The sequence below is a fragment of the Papaver somniferum genome, chromosome 11 (genome assembly GCF_003573695.1).
Source record: "Papaver somniferum cultivar HN1 chromosome 11, ASM357369v1, whole genome shotgun sequence".
Lineage (NCBI taxonomy): Eukaryota > Viridiplantae > Streptophyta > Magnoliopsida > Ranunculales > Papaveraceae > Papaver > Papaver somniferum.
In genome coordinates, this window is record NC_039368.1 from 111,643,591 (window position 1) to 111,662,921 (window position 19,331).

The 19,331-nt window shown below is 34.6% G+C and overlaps 1 protein-coding gene across 1 annotated transcript; it reads left to right on the plus strand.

Annotated features, from left to right (window-relative positions):
* Positions 1-880: 880 nt before the first annotated feature.
* Positions 881-1,999, plus strand: LOC113324918. Its single transcript, XM_026573194.1, has 4 exons — positions 881-1,007; positions 1,175-1,374; positions 1,461-1,598; positions 1,868-1,999. The coding sequence occupies exons 1-4, from the start codon at positions 881-883 to the stop codon at positions 1,997-1,999; spliced, it is 597 nt and encodes a 198-aa protein (XP_026428979.1).
* Positions 2,000-19,331: the final 17,332 nt, after the last annotated feature.

Here is a 19,331-nt window from a genome sequence, read left to right on the forward strand (position 1 = left end):
AGGATGAACCGGTGGATCGTGGATCTCGAGGTAGGCGTGGCTTTTCATCAAAAGAGGTGGGAATACTTTTAACTCTTTTGAAACCATCGTTGTTTTGTTTTATAAAAGTTTATGTTTAACAAACTCATGCATTGTCTAATTGTGCTTTTCATGCATTGTTTAGTTTGTATCATGATTGTTCGGTAGATTCTTTGAATCTTTCCATGAATCGGAAAGAACTTGTAATGTTTGTCATTATGAATTGTTATGGGAAATAAGAATTTCCACCTGTGGTAGATAGGATACACTCCTTCGTATTTATATCTATTTACTTTCAAATTTTATGCTTATTAGGTGTGGAAAAACCCGACATCGATATAGCTATGTAGGTGTGGAAAAACCCGGCATCACTAATATAAATTGTTTGAAGAAGGAGTTTGTCCATATACATGTTTGTCTATTTCAAGTGACTTGGTCACTTGTTGATGTTTGGGAAAACATGAATTGTTTTCCAAATCTTGCTCATGATTTCTTTAAAGTTAAATGTTATTCTTACGGGGCACCCCTTTTAGGGATGATGTGCTCACCCTTTCCCACTTTCAGTTTCAGAGATAGATCAGAGTTGCGCAGTGAAAACTTCTGGACGTTGAGTCCGTTAGTTGGTTAACTTCTGATATGTATATTATGTTGTATAATCTATTTGTAAACCGAATGACTATTTTATATGTATCATTTGAGAGGAGTTCTTGTATATATGTAATTCAGAGCGGGGCTAATACTTGGGTTAAGTTTTGTAGCAGGTTTCTTAATTGTTTGTTTAGGTAACTGTTTTAAATTCGTAGTGCCTCTTTATTTAGTTATTCTATTGGATTAGTCAGCTACTAGCTTTGGGGGCGCTACAATGCCGTATTCGTTCAAGTTTGGTGATGAGTATATAGAGTCTACACCGGAAAACTTTGCAGGTATACTTGCGATGAAGAGGACTGGAAGTAGAAAGGGTCAAAAGTTGCTAAGAGAGTTTAAGATAGGTGATTTGGAAGATAATGTTTTGTACAACAAGTACTTTAGTGATATGAAACAAACAACACATACAACATCGGTGTCCAAGAGGAACATCTTAGACAAGATAAAACAAGTTATGAGCAGAAAAAAAAAATGAGAAAGATTGATGATCAGCATATAGTATGTATGATAGGATTTTATCTTTGTTGTGTACTCTTTTTCGCGGACATAAATGCAAGCGCGGCGAATGTGAAATTTCTTGCTATTGTCGAGACTTATGAGACTGTACTCAAAGTGTCTTGGCCCGATTTAATACACGAGTACTTGTTTAGCCATCTTCTAGAAAATGATGGTAGTGTTGCAAACGTCAAAGCTTGTGTTTCGTACCTACTGGTATGGATAATATTTTTACTTTACTGTTATTAAATATTTTTGTAGATATTTTTGTTCATTCGACTAATTAAATTTATATGTTGCAGATCTTGTTTGCTGAGCACACACCAACAGGTTTAATCCCCAAAGTTCCGAAGCACGAACAACAAATCCCAAGGGTTGGAAGGTGGAACGTACATCAGATTTCGGATTTCATATCTAGGACAAACATGACAGAGTTTTCAGTAAGTGTTCTATGTTACTTGGTTTATATTTTTTTATAATTATGGTACAAATGCATCTGGTAGTTGGACATAATCAAATTTTGTCATGTGTAGTTGTAAGTTACACATGCAAATGAGCTTGTGTAATTCCAACTTACACATATAAATGTGCTTGTGTAACCTTAAGTTACACATGCAGATATCAGTGAACTCATCTATATTTAGATTGTGTAACTTAAACACATGCATTTTCCTTTCTCTTTTTTAACCTTTCCATCTTTTAATTGCAGCCAACTGCTAGCTTTGCAGAAGAGTTTTCACAGCTTCAAAAGCAGACTGGTATAGAAACCGTGGAACCAAGCAAGGAAGATCTGAAAAGGTGGCTCCGAGAGCAAACAATTGAGAATGGAAAACTTAAATAGGAACTACAAGAAAAGCAATAAATGTTTGATGCAGTGCATGTATTTCCAAAGCAGGGATAAAAGATGAGAACCTCTCCAACACACAAAATTACGAGAAGCACATTATATGTTGAGAGATTAAGAAAGCAATGGGTATTGAACCTTACGAAGTGACCCAGGAAGAGTCTATGCAACAAGAAGATGGTGGACAAGGACATGGAGTTACTGAGCATCCGGAAGAGTTTATGCATCAAGGACATGGAGGTACTGAGCATGTAGAAGAAGAGCCCAAGGAAGAAAGTGAGCAAGACAAAGATGATGCGGAAACTTCCTTCCAAGAATAATGTAAGTAGTTGTTCATTTTTAATATGCTTTAACTTGATAGTGATAATGATATAAGTACACAACAAAAGAATGCCTTAAAAATTGTGAATGGTGACTACTATATGGTTGACACTAAGGTTCTTGAACCTTGTTAGTTTCATACTTTGATAAAAAATTTTGCTAGAGGAACCCAATTAGACTTAGTAATTGTTGAGTACACAAATCATATGGATGTGTAATCCCTAGTTACACATGCTATATGCATGTGTAACTTCTGGTTACAATAGTTAGATGCATGTGTAACTCCTTGTTACACATGCTAAAATGAACAAACCTTACAACCATAAAATTACACATGCTAGGCATCCAAGTCATATGCATGTGTAGCTGTCGATTACACATGATATATTCTTCTTGAAACTTCCTTTCATCATAAACTTCCTTTCATCATAGCTGTCGATTACACATGATATGTTCAGAAGAATGTAAGTAGTTGTTCTTTAAAAAAAAAATTCAACATCATCATCATCATCCTAAATAAAACAAGTTTCTCATTTCGATCCTTGCGCAGTTCCATGTATCCGTCTAACAGCTGGAAATATGCCAACAATTATGCAAGCTCAAACTGCTGCAGAGGGGCGCGAAACACCTCTAAGGACATACGGTTCGAGTATGAAGAGTGTGACAACATGCAAGACTTCACAAAAGAAAATGCCCGTTGCAAAGCAACAACCCACTCCTTCAAATATTGTTGATGAGGAGCAGAAGAAAGCTGGTGAAGAGACACTTGCTGCTGATGAGGCGCAGAAGAAAGCTGCAGAAAATGTAGTTGTGGATGAGCCGCAGGTGATGATGCAAATGTCGATAAAGAGAAACCGGCAACTGTTGATGACAGTTTGACTGCTCCAACTCAGCCAACACCTTCAACTTTTGATAACAGCGAAAAGGCGAGGGTACCCAAATATACCTCAAGCTAAAACTTTTCCTACCTATAAGTCCTTTCTCCGAAAGTGATTGTCTATGGACTGAGTCGAGACAATACAACTAATCGGTTCACTCTTCGTGTGTTCGTCTATGGATACGAGATTGAGACAATACAACAACGGAGTATGTTACTTGATAAAAAGGTTCGGACTTAACCAAACACAATAGGATTCACTTATCAAGTAAATATGAATTAACGTTTGTGTACTTTACTTTAATTATAATAAAACAATTATAATGCGGAAACATAAATTAAATGACACAACAAGATTTTGTTAACGAGGAAACCGCAAATGCAGAAAAACCCCGGGACCTTGTCCAGAATTGAATACTCTCAGGATTAAGCCGCTACGCAAAATTACACCTAACTTGAAATAGTTGAGACCAAGCAACTAAACCTATAGTTCACCTAGTTCCGTATGTATTCCCACACCTCCAACTTATAAATAAGTCACGTACTTGGAACAATTCCTTTGGTTCATATTCCAAACAGTAAAGGAACAACAAATCTTTTTGGTATCAACTCTCTTCAACCAAGTGATATGAGTCGGACAAAGGCTCTTCTGTTTATCTTAACATAAACTCCTTCGTCACGTCCTTAGATCTATCTTATGTTCAATTACCGAAGTAATCGTTTAAGATTAAGCCAATCAACACTATTAATCCAAAGAATTGTGTTGATGCCGATCTACTCAATTAATCAATCCAATCTATCACAAGGATAAACCGATTATTAATTGGATCCTCTTTTGCCGAAACAAGTATTGTGCACACCAAAGAGTATGAACCCATAAATCAGAAATCTTCAATATCTTCTTCGTCTTAAATCTTCTTAGATCTTCAATAATAACCTGCACACAATCGCTTGAATCTCTTGTGATCAATCACGTACAGAACCGAGTCTGTTAACAATGGATTATCACAAGATCGTCTTTAGTACTAACAATAGTCTAAAGATCCCTGTCGAAACTCTGAACTAGTTTGAGTGAATCTTATATCATAAGAGAAGATTCTCAAGCATAAACAAACTAGGTGCAATCAAAGTTCAACCACCTTTAGTCAATCAAATCAATGAAAACAAAATATAAAACACAATTATCCAGTTTCCCACCAACGGTACACGCTAGAGCTTCTCAATCCTAAAGAAGACTTTAAAGCGGCCGTAAGATATTTCGCCTAATTAGGTTACTCTCCTCTCCGAATAGGCGGCTACACCAGTAACAACACAACAAAGAGGAAGCTTGTTGTTATGAAGTATTAGTTTGCTAGAAAGGCAAACTTCAAGTATTTATAGACAAGGAAGTTTGGACACCAAGGAATTTCCAAAACCGAAAATATTCTCAAGATATTAATTAAAGCACAAATTCGGTTTCCATAATTCTTGGAAATGCTCTGTCCAAAAATAATGATCGAAATCTCTCGGAAAATCTCTAATTAGTAAATGCACATTACTAATTCTTATTTCCATACAAAATGAAATTAATAACCTTAATTAAAATATTTTTAACTTATTTATGTTCCGATCCTGGGATTCTCTTCCCTTAGATATTAAGGAATAACTTTGAACAAGCACGTGTTCAAAGTATGTCGACATCCTTACTTTGTAAGTTCTCTTTCACACTTACAACCTTGAAACCGATTTTCCACACTTCCAAAAAAGTTTAGAAGGTGTTCATCTGACTTTCAAGAACTATGTGATTGATCAGATAACATTCAATCACAATCTTGGGTTTAACGGTTCTACCAAAACAAGTTTCGGTTCTACCTTCCATGTGACTACTGTGCATAGTCACACTAGCTTTCCAAAATTAGGTTGACTAGGTACTAGGATCGGTTACCCACATATATGTGGTATCTAACTTATATGTGTTGCACATGTCCATAGGATCGGTTTCCCTTTGCCTAAAAACGTGTTGCACATGTTCATAGGATCGGTTCCCCTTTCTGCTATAGACCTTGCTACACCTCATACAAGGATCGGTTCCCATTTGTGATATACTGCACCTCTTACTAGGATCGGTTCCCCTTTCCCATATTTGGTCAGACATAAAATCACTAACCCGATCATACCATCTCAGGTGATTACTTAAGATTGGTTTCACTAATAAAAGTCATACCACTGCATAATTCAGGCCTTTGTGAATAGTTCTACCAAGAACACAAACAAGTCGTGAACGGTTATACTCAATCACACATATTGGTTGTTCATAAGATATGCAATGAATAACAAAACCAATAACTCCTAGCGATTTCCTTTTCGATTCAAAAACAAGTTTGTGAACTACTTCTTTAGAACACATGTAAAACATTGTTCCGTAGGATGAAATCCTCACCTCATACCCATACATAATCACAATAGCATTCACATGATTATGGCGATGTCTTATCTACAAGGTTTAATGTTTAAGCAATAAACCTCGTATTGTATTCCTTAATACTATGTCTATCTAGAGTTCAAATATGCTTCGCAGTTTTGTTTTCAATATGCACGACTTGAAAGATAGTTAGGGAATGAAACAGTTCAAGCCAAATATCACTAACCTCAAGTGGAAGGATGGATGTTGTCGTTGTATCTCCTTGCTTCTTCACATATTCAAGTCTTCTCAATACTTGTAATGTATCATTATCCTAATACTTTCAATCTAACCTATACGAAGTTGACTCTAGTACATATTCAAACGACTCTTAACATGAGTTTTGATTCACTAAAATATGACAACCAAACTTGACATACCAACGCTTGGTAGGTTAAATCGAGCTATGCTCTAACAATCTCCCTGTTTGTAAATTTTAGTGACAAAACTCTTACATCATATGGATAAAAAAATTACAAAAATTCATTACACATACGCTTGATTCCCGAATTCAACAACACAATAAACTGCTTACATTCAATCCTTGAAAATGCTGTTGTTGACATTATAATAATAAAGATAATACTCCCCCTAAGGAAGATGGGTAGATATTCAATCCACACGTCTTTGTTATACCAATTCATATGACATGTTACTCCCCCTTAGTCTGTGCTTTCACTCTTTCGTTTAGATAAAACGTTTAAGCACCAATGTTCTTTTACTTAGCGATACCAACCAATATAAAATTAATGCCAGTATCATTTATTTACTCCATATATTTCTCCCCCTTTTTGTCACAGAATGACAAAGAAAACAAAAAATAAAGGACAACATGAAAAGAATCTTACAAATCTCAAAATAGACTTGCAACCTGTAGAGTTAGGCACGAGGGTTCCACACATCATGTTCTGATAACCAATATCAAAACCGAAACTACAAGTAGTTTTATTTTGATATGTTACCTAGGAAACAATTGTACGAAACAGTTTTTCCAATTTAGTTTAGCAAAACAAAAATCAACTAAGCACCTTAGTCCCTTTGCTAAACCGATTGTTCAAAAACAACCGCTTAATTCGATAAGACCAAAATAAAGATAACTTTATTTTTCTCATCAGGTTCTAATTATCCATAAACTTAGACCTTTAAATTTTAAACAAGACAAGTACTAGGTTAGTTAACTAGCATTTCTTGTTAAGGCATTCGATTAGACTTGAATAACTGAAACCTCACTTTGATAAGACAAACTAAGATCAGAATTAACTTAGTTTCTCTTATCCGGAATCGAATTGGACTAAACAACTCATCCCGTAATCCTTTTATTTTTTTAAGCCATAAATAATTCATATAAACCAAATAAATCAACTTGCATATCACCTCAACCGGAAGCAATTGAAACAACATAAGCATTAAAACACCGCAATTGCACCGAAATTTTGTAAGCCTAAACAATTGATACCACACAATAAAGCAAGATACAATAGTTTTTCTTAACCGGAACCAATTGAATCACATACATCCATACACACATCATGGAATAAACATCAATTGAACCGAAATTTTGTTAAGCAAAAGCAATAAATATATATGATATAAACTCAGGCTTTTCTTAAACAGGAAAACAATTAACTAACAAGATTGTTACCTCAAATTTCGCATCCACTTCTCCAATATGATTGCATCTTCGTCCAGGGAGAATTGATATCGAAATATCATCATGTTGTCATCCTTATGCACAAACAAAAGAATAACAACAACCAACCTTTACCATAGAAAGGTTGAAAATTGGTTTTAACAATTGCAAGCAAAAGTTGAAAACCGTCGAAACACATATGATTTTATGCTAAACCAAAACCGATTCAACATATTGTGACTTTTTCACATAATGTTTCTACCAGAACCCCTCATGATTCTTTGATAAAGCCTACCAACATGGGTTAGAACTTAATCCTGCTAAATCAAAAAGTCACCCAAACCAAAAGGGTTAACAAAATATGAGATCGAATATTAAGGTAGTAAAACCGAAATCAAACATCCCATAAACATACATAGCAATAATATAAAAGCATTCAAGCACAGTCTATGTAAACTGAAAACTATCACAAGAAAAATTATAAATCAAATAATTTTATTCATAATAGACTAATACAATCAGTGAAAAAAATAAAAAATTGATGTCTATTTTACTGGATTTCAGAATCCTTTAAAATCTTGAGATCTCTTGCACTTGATAGGGATGATTCTCCTGATTCCCTGAAGCGATCTTTGATTGAAGACTAATTCCTCAACCTTGTGGAAGTTGGTTTCCTCCTCGTTTACTCTTTTGGTGAGTAAATCTAGTTGCTTGAGAGTTTGAGCTTGAACTTGTAAGGAATTTTCAAGACTACGTTTTGACATCAGAACTTCCAACTTGGTTTCAGCACAAGTTTGAGCCAACTTGTAAAATTCTTTTTCATAATCGATCATACAAGAGGAAAGATTCATATTCATATAGAAAGCAGATCTGTTTCCATTGAACCCTAGATGACCAAAAGAGTCACTAGCCAATTTTTCAGCATACCTTTCTGAAACTTTTGAAGAAAGATTTGCATAATAATCTGAATTGTCCATGAATCCAGATTTTAGACCGAAAACCGGAATGCTCAAATAATACTGAAACTTATATATCAATAGTTACCAAAACCTTGTTCATTGATTATGGAAATCAAATATTATTCCTTAATAGAAAAATCGAAATTTTTAATATTAAGGATTTTAGGAAAGTGTATTCCTATGAACATTTTCATAGATCTCGCAAGATTTTGAACTATTCCACAATATACACTGAACTCATCAAACTCAGTTTGAACACTTCATGAGTCAGTGCGTTTTTTCCAGATACTAAGTATCTGAGACATATTAGCTTTCCCATGTTTATCAAGGGATTACTTCCTGTCTGATTTATTAAGAACTCCAATTCTTTCTGACGATAAATCAAATTTATCATAGAAATTACTATCATCAAGATATTTAGGAATTACCTTAAGTGAGTTGTGATCAGCTTCCTTTTTGTTGGACTTCTTTGGAATCCACTTCTTGGAGTTTGCAGTTTTTTGATCTTTCTTCCCTTTGTGATGAACTGTTGAAGAATTCTTTTGAGAATCCTTTGATCTGAGATGATCATGTTTGTGTATGACTTCTTTAGATGTTCTCGTGTTCAGCCTTGGGATGTGGTTCGAATATGATAAACGTCGACAGTCCTTAATTACATGACCTTTGTTTCCACAATAAAAGCATCGTCTATCATGATGTTTAAGATGATGTGAAGATCTATGAAGAGAGTAGTTCATCACTTTATTTCCTGGTAATTCCATGTCCTTTTTACAGAAAGGATCCTTCTTTTGAACACCCTTAAGATTGGAATTCTTCTTTCCTCCTAGAGGATTGAACAATCCAGACTTCTTGGATTTTTGGAAAGATGTATCAAACAGATTTTCAGACATTAATGAACACATATCAACCTTTAGCCTATTGACATGTTTGGTGACAGTCTTTATCTCAGAGTCATATGAGATTTTTAAGGCATTGTATTCATATGTTGCTGTTTTTCTTAAGAGCTCAGTTTTTCTTGATCAATACTTTTATTTAGCTTGGTTTCTAAGAGATTGATCTTTGAGGAGGAACTGAACTTAATAGATTCTAAGTCAGTTTTACATGATAACAAATCACGTTTGAGTTGATCATTTTCAGCTTTCATATGACCTAAGTCTTTAAGAAGTTTTCCTTCTCTTCTTATTGCAAGTGTGAGATCAATTGCACAAGAAAGGATTCTTTCCTTGGTTCATCAAGTTGGGATGTTTTTATGTTCATATAATCAACATCTTCTTTATCATCAAGTGATTCAGAATCAGACTCATAAATTGTGAGTACATGACTTAACTTAACCTCTTCTTGAGAACATACAAACATGTTTTCAGAAGAGCAAGTAGAGCTTATAGAAGAATCCCTTATAAGCATTTTCGGAAGTTAAATCCAGGACGAGTTTTCTTCAAACATTCCGACACGTTAACAGAATCATCCTTTGGATTCAGTTCTTATTGGTTGTATCGCACCAAACACAGATTGTTAGATGTTTTCGTGTTTTCCTGCTCTGATACCAATTGAAAAGGCGAGGGTACCCAAATATACCTCAAGCTAAAACTTTTCCTACCTATAAGTCCTTTCTGCGTAAGTGATTGTCTATGGACTGAGTCGAGACAAAACAACTAATCAGTTCACACTTTGTATGATCGTCTATGGATATGAGATCGAGACAATACAATAACTGAGTATGTTACTTGATAAAAAGGTTCAGACTTAACCAAACACAATAGGATTCACTTATCAAGTAAATAGGAATTAGCATTTGTGTAATTTACTTTAATTATAATAAAACAATTATAATGCGGAAATATAAAGTAAATGACACAACAAGATTTTGTTAACAAGGAAACCGCAAATGCAGAAAAACCCCGGGACCTTGTCCAAAATTGAATACTCTCAGGATTAAGCCGCTACACAAAATTACACCTAACTTCGTATAGTTGAGACCAAGCAACTAAACCTGTAGTTCACCTAGTTTCGTCTGTATTCCCACGCCTCCAACTTATAAATAAGTCACGTACTTGGAACAATTCCTTTGGTTCGTATTCCAAATAGTAAAGGAACAAAAATCTGTTTGGTATCAACTATCTTCAACCAAGTGATATGAGTCGGAAAAAGGCTCTTCTGTTTATCTTAACATAAACTCCTTCTTCAGGTCCTTAGATCTATCTTATGTTCAATTACCTAAGTAATCGTTTAAGATTAAGCCAATCAACACTATTAATCCAAAGAATTGTGTCGATGCCGATCTACTCAATTAATCAATCCAATCAATCACAAGGATAAACCGATTATTAATTGAATCCTCTTTTACCGAAACAAGTATTGTGCACACCAAAGATTATGAACCCACAAATCAGAAATCTTCAATATCTTCTTCGTCTTCATATCTTCTTAAATTTTCAATAAAAACCTACACACAATCACTTGAATCTCTTGTGATCAATCACGCACAGAACGGAGTCTGTTAAAAATGGATTATCACAAGATCGTCTTTAGAACTAACAACAGTCTAAAGATCCCTGTCGAAACTCTGAACTAGTTTGAGTGAATCTTATACCAGAAGAGGAGATTATCAAGAATAAACAAATTAGGTGCAATCAGATTTCAACCACCTTTAGTCAATCAAATCAATCGAAAACAAAAGATAAACCACAATTATCTAGTTTCCCACCAATGGGTCGCGCTAGAGCTTATCAATCCAAATAGGAGGCTACACCAGTAGCAACACAACAAATAGGAAGCTTGTTGTTACGAAGGATTAGTTTGCTAGAAAGGAAAACTTCAAGTAATTATAGACAAGGAAGTTTGGACACCAAGGAATTTCCAAAAACGAAAATATTCTCAAGATATTAATTAAAGCACAAATTCGGTTTCCATAATTCCTGGAAATGCTCTGTCCAAAAATAATGATCGAAATCTCTCGGAAAATCTCTAATTAGTAAATGCACATTGCTAATTCTTATTTCCCTACAAAATGAAATTAATAACCTTAATTAAAAGATTCTTAACTTATTTATGTTTCGATCCTGAGATTTTCTTCCCTTAGCTATTAAGGAATAACTTTGAACAATCAAAGAAATAAACATTTAAAAAGTCGAGGGTACCCAAATATACCTCAAGCTAAAACTTTTCCTACCTATAAGTCCTTTCTCCGAAAGTGATTGTCTATGGACTGAGTCGAGACAATACAACTTATCGGTTCACACTTCGTGTGATCGCCTATGGATACAAGATCGAGACAATACAACAACGAAGTATGTTTACTTGATATAAAGGTTCGGACTTAACCAAACACAATAGGATTGCCTATCAAGTAAATAGGAATTAACGTTTGTGTAATTTACTTTAGTTATAATAAAAAAATTATAATGCGGAAAATAAAAGTAAATAACACAGCAAGATTTTGTTAACGAGGAAAACGCAAATGCAGAAAAACCCCGGGACCTAGTCCAAAATTGAATACTCTAAGGATTAAGCCGCTACACAAAATTACACTTAACTTCGAATAGTTGAGACCAAGTAACTAACCTTATAGTTCACCTAGTTCCGTCTGTATTCCCACGCCTCCAACTTATGAATAAGTCACGTACTTGGAACAATCCCTTTGGTTCGTATTCCAAACAGTAAAGGAACAAGAGATCTGTTTGGTATCAACTATATTCAACCAAGTGATATGAGTCGTACAAAGGCTCTTCCGTTTATCTCAACATAAAATCCTTCGTCGGGTCTAGATATATCTTATGTTCAATCACCCAAAGGTAATTGATTAAGATTAAGCCAACAACACCTTTAATCGGAAGAACCGTGTTAATGCCGATCTACTCAATTAATCAATCCAATCTACCACAAGGATAAACCGATTATTAATTGGATCCTCTTTTACCCAAACAAATATTGTGCACACCAAAGATTATAAAACCCAAGTCAGATCTTCAATATCTTCTTTGTCTTCAAAGCTTCTTAAATCTTCAATAAAAACCTGCACACAATCACTTGAATCTCTTGTGATCAATCACGCACAGAACGGAGTCTGTTAACAATGGATTATCACAAGATCGTCTTTAGAACTAACAACAGTCTAAAGATCCCTGTCGAAACTCTGAACTAGTTTGAGTGAATCTTATATCAGAAGGGAAGATTCTCAAGAATAAACAAACAAGGTACAATCAGATTTCAACCACCATTAGTCAATCAAATCAATCGAAAACAAAGATAAACCGCAATTATCTAGTTTCCCACCAAAGGGTCGCGCTAGAGCTTCTCAATCCCAAAGAAGACTTTAAAACGAGCGGCCGTAAGAGATTTCACCTAATTAGATTACTCTCCTCTCCGATAGGCGGCTACACCAGTAACAAATACAAAAAAGGAAGTCTGTTGTTACGAAGGATTAGTTAGCTAGAGAGGCAATCTTCGTGTATTTATAGACAAGGAAGTTTGGACACCAAGGAATTTCCAAAACCGAAAATATTATCAAGATATTCATAAATGCACAGATTCGGTTTTCATAATTCCTGAAAATGCTCTGTCCAAAAATAATAATCGAAATCTTTCGAAAAATCTAATTAGTAAATGCACATTACTAATTCTGTAATTTCCTTACAAAGATAAATTAATAACCTCAATTAAAAGATTATTCACTTACTTATGTTTCGATCCTCGGATTCTCTTCCCTTAGACGTTAAGGAATATCTTTGAACAATTATAGAAATAAACATTCACAACACGTGTTCAAAGTTTGTCGACATCTTTACTTTGTAAGTTCTCTTTCACACTTACAACCTTGAAACCGATTTGCCATACTTCCAAACAAGTTTAGAATTGGTTCATCTGACTTTCAAGAACTATGTGATTGATCAGATCAACATTCAATCACAATCATGGGTTTACGCTTCTACCAAAACAAGTTTCGGTTCTACCTCCATGTGAGTACTACGCTTAGTCACACTAGCTTCCCAATGATTCGGTTGACTAGGTACTAGGATCGGTTCCCCACATATATATGGTATCTAACTTATATGTCTTGCACATGTCCATAGGACCGGTTCCCTTTTCTGCTATAAACCTTGTTGCACCCCATACAAGGATCGATTCCCCTTGATGTACGACACCCCTTACAAGGATCGGTTCCCTTACTAGGGTCAGTTCCCTTTTCTCAAGGCAGACATAATCCGATCATACCACAGGTGATTACTTAAGATTGGTTTTACTAATAAAAGTTATACCAATACAAAAGTCAGGACTTTGTGAATAGTTCTACCAAGAACACAACAAGTTGTGAGCGGTTATACTCTATCATACATATTGGTTGTTCATAAGATATGCAATGAATAACAAAACCAATAACTCCTGGCAATTTCATTTTCGGTTCACAAACAAGTTTATGAACTTACTTCCTTAGAACACATGTAAACATTGTACCCTAGGATAAAATCCTCACCTCATACCCATACATAATCACAATAACATTCAAATGATTATGGCGATGTATTATCTACAAAGTTTAATGGTTAAGCAATAAACCTCGTATTGTATTCCTTAATACTATGTCTATCTAGAATTCATATGTGCTTCGCAGTTATGTTTTCAATATGCACGACTTGAAAGATACGTTAGACAATGAAACAGTTCAAGTCAAATATCACTAACCTCAAGTGGAAGGATGATTGTTGTCGTTGTAGCTCCTTGCTTCTTCACATCTTCAAGACTTCGCAATACTTGTAATGTATCATATCCTAATGCTTTCAAGCTAACCTATACGAAGTTTAACTCTAGTACATAATCAAACGACTCTTAACATGAGTTTTGATTCACTAAAATATGACAACCAAACTTGACATACCAACGCTTGGTGGGTTCAACCGAGCAATGCTCTAACAATCTCCCACTTTGTCAATTTTAGTGACAAAACTATTACATCATATGTATAAACAAATTACAAGAATTCATTACACTCTGCTTGATTCCCGATTCAACAACACAGTAAAACTGCTTACATTTAATCCTTGAAAATGTCGTTGTTGACATTATAATAACAAAGATAATACTCCCCCTAAGGAAGATAGGTAGATATTCAATCCGCATGTCTTTGTTATACCAATCAATATGACATGTTACTCCCCGTTAGTGTGTGCTTTCACACTTTCGTTAGATAAAACATTCAAGTACCAATGTTCTTTTCCTTAGTGATACCAATTAATATAAAATCAATGCCAGTATCACTTGTTTACTCCATATATTTCTCCCCCTTTTTGTCACAAAAATGACAAAGAAACGAAAAAATAAAGGACAGCACGAAAAGAATCTTACAAATCTCAGAATAGACTTGCAAACCTGTAGAGTTAGGCCCGAGGGTTCCACACATCACGTCTGATAACCAATATCAAAAGCGAAACTACAAGTAGTCTTATTTTGATATGTTACCAAGGAAACAATTGCCCGAAACAATTTTTCTCATTTAGTTTAGCAAACCAAAAACAACTAATCACATTAGTTCCTTTGCTAAACCGATTGTTCAAAAAACAACCGCTTAATTCGATAAGACCAAAATAAAGATAAACTCCGTGTTTCTCATCAGGTTCCAATTATCCATAAACTTATACCTTTCAATTTTAAACAAACCAAATACTAGGTTAGTTAACTAGCATTTCCTTGTTTAGGCATTCGATTAGACTTGAATAACCGAAACCTCACTTCGGTAAGACAAACTAAGATCAGAATTAACTTAGTTTCTTATCCGGAATCGAATTGGACTAAACAACTCATCCCGTACACATATTATTTTTTTAAGCCATAAATAATTCATACAAACCAACATGAATCAACTTGCATAATTATTCACCTCAACCGGAAGCAATTGAAGCAACATAGACATTAAAAGCACCGCAATTGCACCGTAATGTTGTAAGCCTAAACCATTGAAACTATATAAAAGCAAGATAACAATAGTTTTTATTAACCGGAACCAATTGAATCACACACACATCAATTGTACCGAAATTTTGTAAGCCCAAATGATTGATACCACACAATAAAGCAAGATAACAATAGTTTTTCTTAACAGGAACCAATTGAAACACACATCCACACACATCATGGAATAAATATAAATTGAACCTAAATTTTGTTAAGAAAAAGCAAAAAATATATATAATATAAACTCAGGCTTTTCTTAAACAGGAAAACAATTAACTAACAAGATTGTTACCTCAAATTTCGCATCCACTTCTCCAATATGATAGCATCTTCGTCCAGGGAGAATTGATACCGAAATATCACCACGTTGTCATCCTTATGCATAAACAAAATAATAACAATACACCTCAACCTTTACCAGAGAAAGGTTGAAAACCGGTTTTAACAATTTCAAGCAAAAGTTGAAAACCGTCAAAATACATATGCTTTTATGCTAAACCAAAAACCGATTCAACATATTGTGACTTTTTCACATACTGTTTCTATTAGAACCCCTCATAATCCTTTTATAAAGCCTACCTACTAGGGCTATACTTAATCCCGCTAAATCAAAAAGTCACCCAAACCATGAAGGTTCACCATATGAGATAGAATATTAGGTTAGTAAAACCGAAATCAAACATCCCATAAATCAATTTGCAATACACCATAAATATTCAATATAAAATAAAGTGTTGAAATTACCTCAATATTTTAGTAAATTGAATTACGAAACCAACGCAAAAAGAATGAGGTCATTCCGAGTTCGTACTAAGAAGTTATGCGCAAAACAGTTTTTACACTTATTCGTAAGGGGACCTCTCACTAGGATCCCGATCCATGACATGGTACTAGGATCGGTTCCCATGAGGGTACTTGTGACATATCACAACACTCAACTGTTTTCGACATAACTTTTGTATATGATGTCCGAATTCAGTGATTTTTGTCTCGTTTTGACCAAAAAAGCAAGAGCTACACATATATGATCAGTAGATATCAACATCATCAACTCAAAATTACCTTTTCTATCAAAAGCTCAAATATAGATAGATAAGGTATGAGTATAGAAGATAAATCTCCCTAAAGATGTTAATTAGTCATATAATAATCGAGAGAGCATGTGCTCAGTTTTTCATGTGCTTCCTCACATTTAAAAAGATTGAGCACTAAGGTGAGCATGCACATTCTGACACAACTAGGTTGTGTTAAGTTTATCCTTGTCTTGTTCGTCACAAGTGACTAACACCAAATCATCATTCTTGACCTCTTGCTTGGTTTTTTTCCTCTTGTTCCATCTCTTGTTTTTCTTCTTTGACTTGTGATGAAGAGTGTCATTATCACAACATTTACTAGTACAAGAGATTTCAGATATAATGTCTTTCTTTAGTCTTTCAAGAAGACTCTTGTAATTATTGTCACCAACAATTAACAACTGAGAGTCATTCTTGTGACTAACTTTTGGTCCCTTTTTGGCTATGGAGGACTTAGGGACCCATTTAGAGTTGGGTTTCGCAGGAGCAGCTTTCTCCTTGATACCATTAGGATAATTGTCCTTTTGAACATTTTGCGAATCACCCTTTCTCTAATTTGGAACATCAGATCTTGTTTTTGCATTTAAAAATTCATCTCTCTTTCTATAATTTGGCCTTTTATGAAATGACCTTGTCGATTGATATGCAAAATTTGAACTATCATTATAATAATTCTTTTTCCTAAACTTAGGACAATACCGATCTGAGTTCTTATGAGGAGAAAACTTAGCCAATTCGTTTGAAACACTAGAAAGTGCATCTTGCATCTTACGAACTTTGCATCCCCATTGCAAGTGTCCTTTATGACCACAATAAAAAAAAGGTTAATATAAATATATGAAGTATGAGTTTTAATGTTACCTCTTTGTGGATACTCTTGCATTGGAGCACGGCGAGTTTTCTTCTTCTTCTTCTGATCCTTGTTCAACGTTGTTGCTTTCTTGACATTAGCAGAAGTACTCTCTTTGATTGTTGCTGGTTGAACATTATTCTTAGGCTTGACAGACTTTTCTTCTTTACAAGAAATAAGAGCATCATTGTCATCAGTGGAAGCCTCTGACTGAGAAGAATTTGTAGCTTTAACAAATTTTACCTCTTTGCTAATATTTGAAGCATCTATTCCCTTATAGCCCAATCCTCGTGTATCACCATGATTTCTACTTGCTTCTAACATTGAGGTTAAATTATTTGAGCAGGCATTGAACTTTTTAAGGTCCAAATTTTCTTCTTCCAACATCTTTATTTTATCAAGAGCACTTGCTAGATCAGCCTCAAGGCTTTTTTCTCGGGAGAGATATTCACCTTCTTTCTCTTCAAAACTCTTTTGCTGAGAGTTAATCCTTGCATCGGATTCAACAAGTTTTTCTTCAAGACCCTGTATTTGTTGAGAAGTATCTTCCCTAAACTTCTTGTGATCTTGATGCATCCTTTCAATTTCAATTTTCATTCTTTAGAAACATTCTGATTTTCCTCAAATACCTTTTTGTAAATAAGCAATTGTTGTGAGGATTCTTCTTCCAGCAAGTTATGCTTTTCATTGAGATTTTCAAACTTTAAAGTTAAATCTCGTTCTCTTTCAAGTGCTGAAAGAAGTTCATTAGAACTGAAAAGAAATTGTTTGCTCAATTTCTTTAGTTCAGATGTTTTTACACTTGATCTTCCATCAGAAATCTCAAGTATAAAAATCAAAATATTCTCGTTATCAAAAAGATAATTTTCAAAGTCCGAATCATTGATTTCGAATACAGGGCTTAACTTAGTCTCGTCTAGAGGACATTCAGACTTATTCTCAGACGAGCAAGTAAAACTTGATAAAGCAGCTCCTTTTAAGCATTTCTTAAAATCAAAACCTTCTTGCGATACGTTAAATGAGTGTTTCTTTAGTTTTCGCTCTCTCTTAACTTTACTTTGACCCATATCTTGTAGGTTGGATCGCATCAAATACAGATTGTTAGATCTTTTCGTGTTTGCCTGCTCTGATACGAATTTAAAAGGCGAGGGTACCCAAATATACCTCAAGCTAAAACTTTTCCTACCTATAAGTCCTTTCTCCGAAAGTGATTGTCTATGGACCGAGTCGAGAAAATACAACTAATCGGTTCACACTGCGTGTGATCGTCTATGGATACAAGATCGAGATAATACAACAATGAAGTATGTTTACTTGATATAAAGGTTCAGACTTAACCAAACACAATAGGATTGCTTATCAAGTAAATAGGAATTAACGTTTGTGTAATTTTCTTTAATTATAATAAAACAATTATAATGTGGAAAATAAAAGTAAATGACACAACAAGATTTTGTTAACAAGGAAACCGCAAATGCAGAAAAACCCCGGGACATAGTCCAGAATTGAATACTCTCAGGATTAAGCCGCTACACAAAATTACACTTAACTTCGTATAGTTGAGACCAAGTAACTAACCCTATAGTTCACCTAGTTCTGTCTGTATTCCCACGCCTCCGACTTATGAATAACTCACGTACTTGGAACAATCCGTTTGGTTCGTATTCCAAACAGTAAAGGAACAAGAAATCTGTTTGGTATCAACTCTATTCAACCAAGTGATATGAGTCGTACAAAGGCTCTTCCGTTTATCTCAACATAAACTCCTTCGTCAGGTCTAGATCTATCTTATGTTGAATCACCCAAAGGTAATCGATTAAGATTAATCCAACAAAACCTTTAATCCGAAGAACCGTGTTGATTCCAATCTACTCAATTAATCAATCCAATCTACCACATGGATAAACCGATTATAAATTGGATCCTCTTTTACCCAAACAAGTATTGTGCACACCAAAGATTATAAAACCCAAGTCAGATCTTCAATATCTTCTTTGTCTTCATATCTTCTTAAATCTTCAATAAAAACCTACACACAATCACTTGAATCTCTTGTGATCAATCATGCACAGAACGGAGTCTGTTAACAATGGATTATCACAAGATCGTCTTTAGAACTAACAACAGTCTAAGGATCCCTGTCGAAACTCTGAACTAGTATGAGTGAATCTTATACCAGAAGAGGAGATTATCAAGAATAAACAAATTAGGTGCAATCAGATTTCAACCACCTT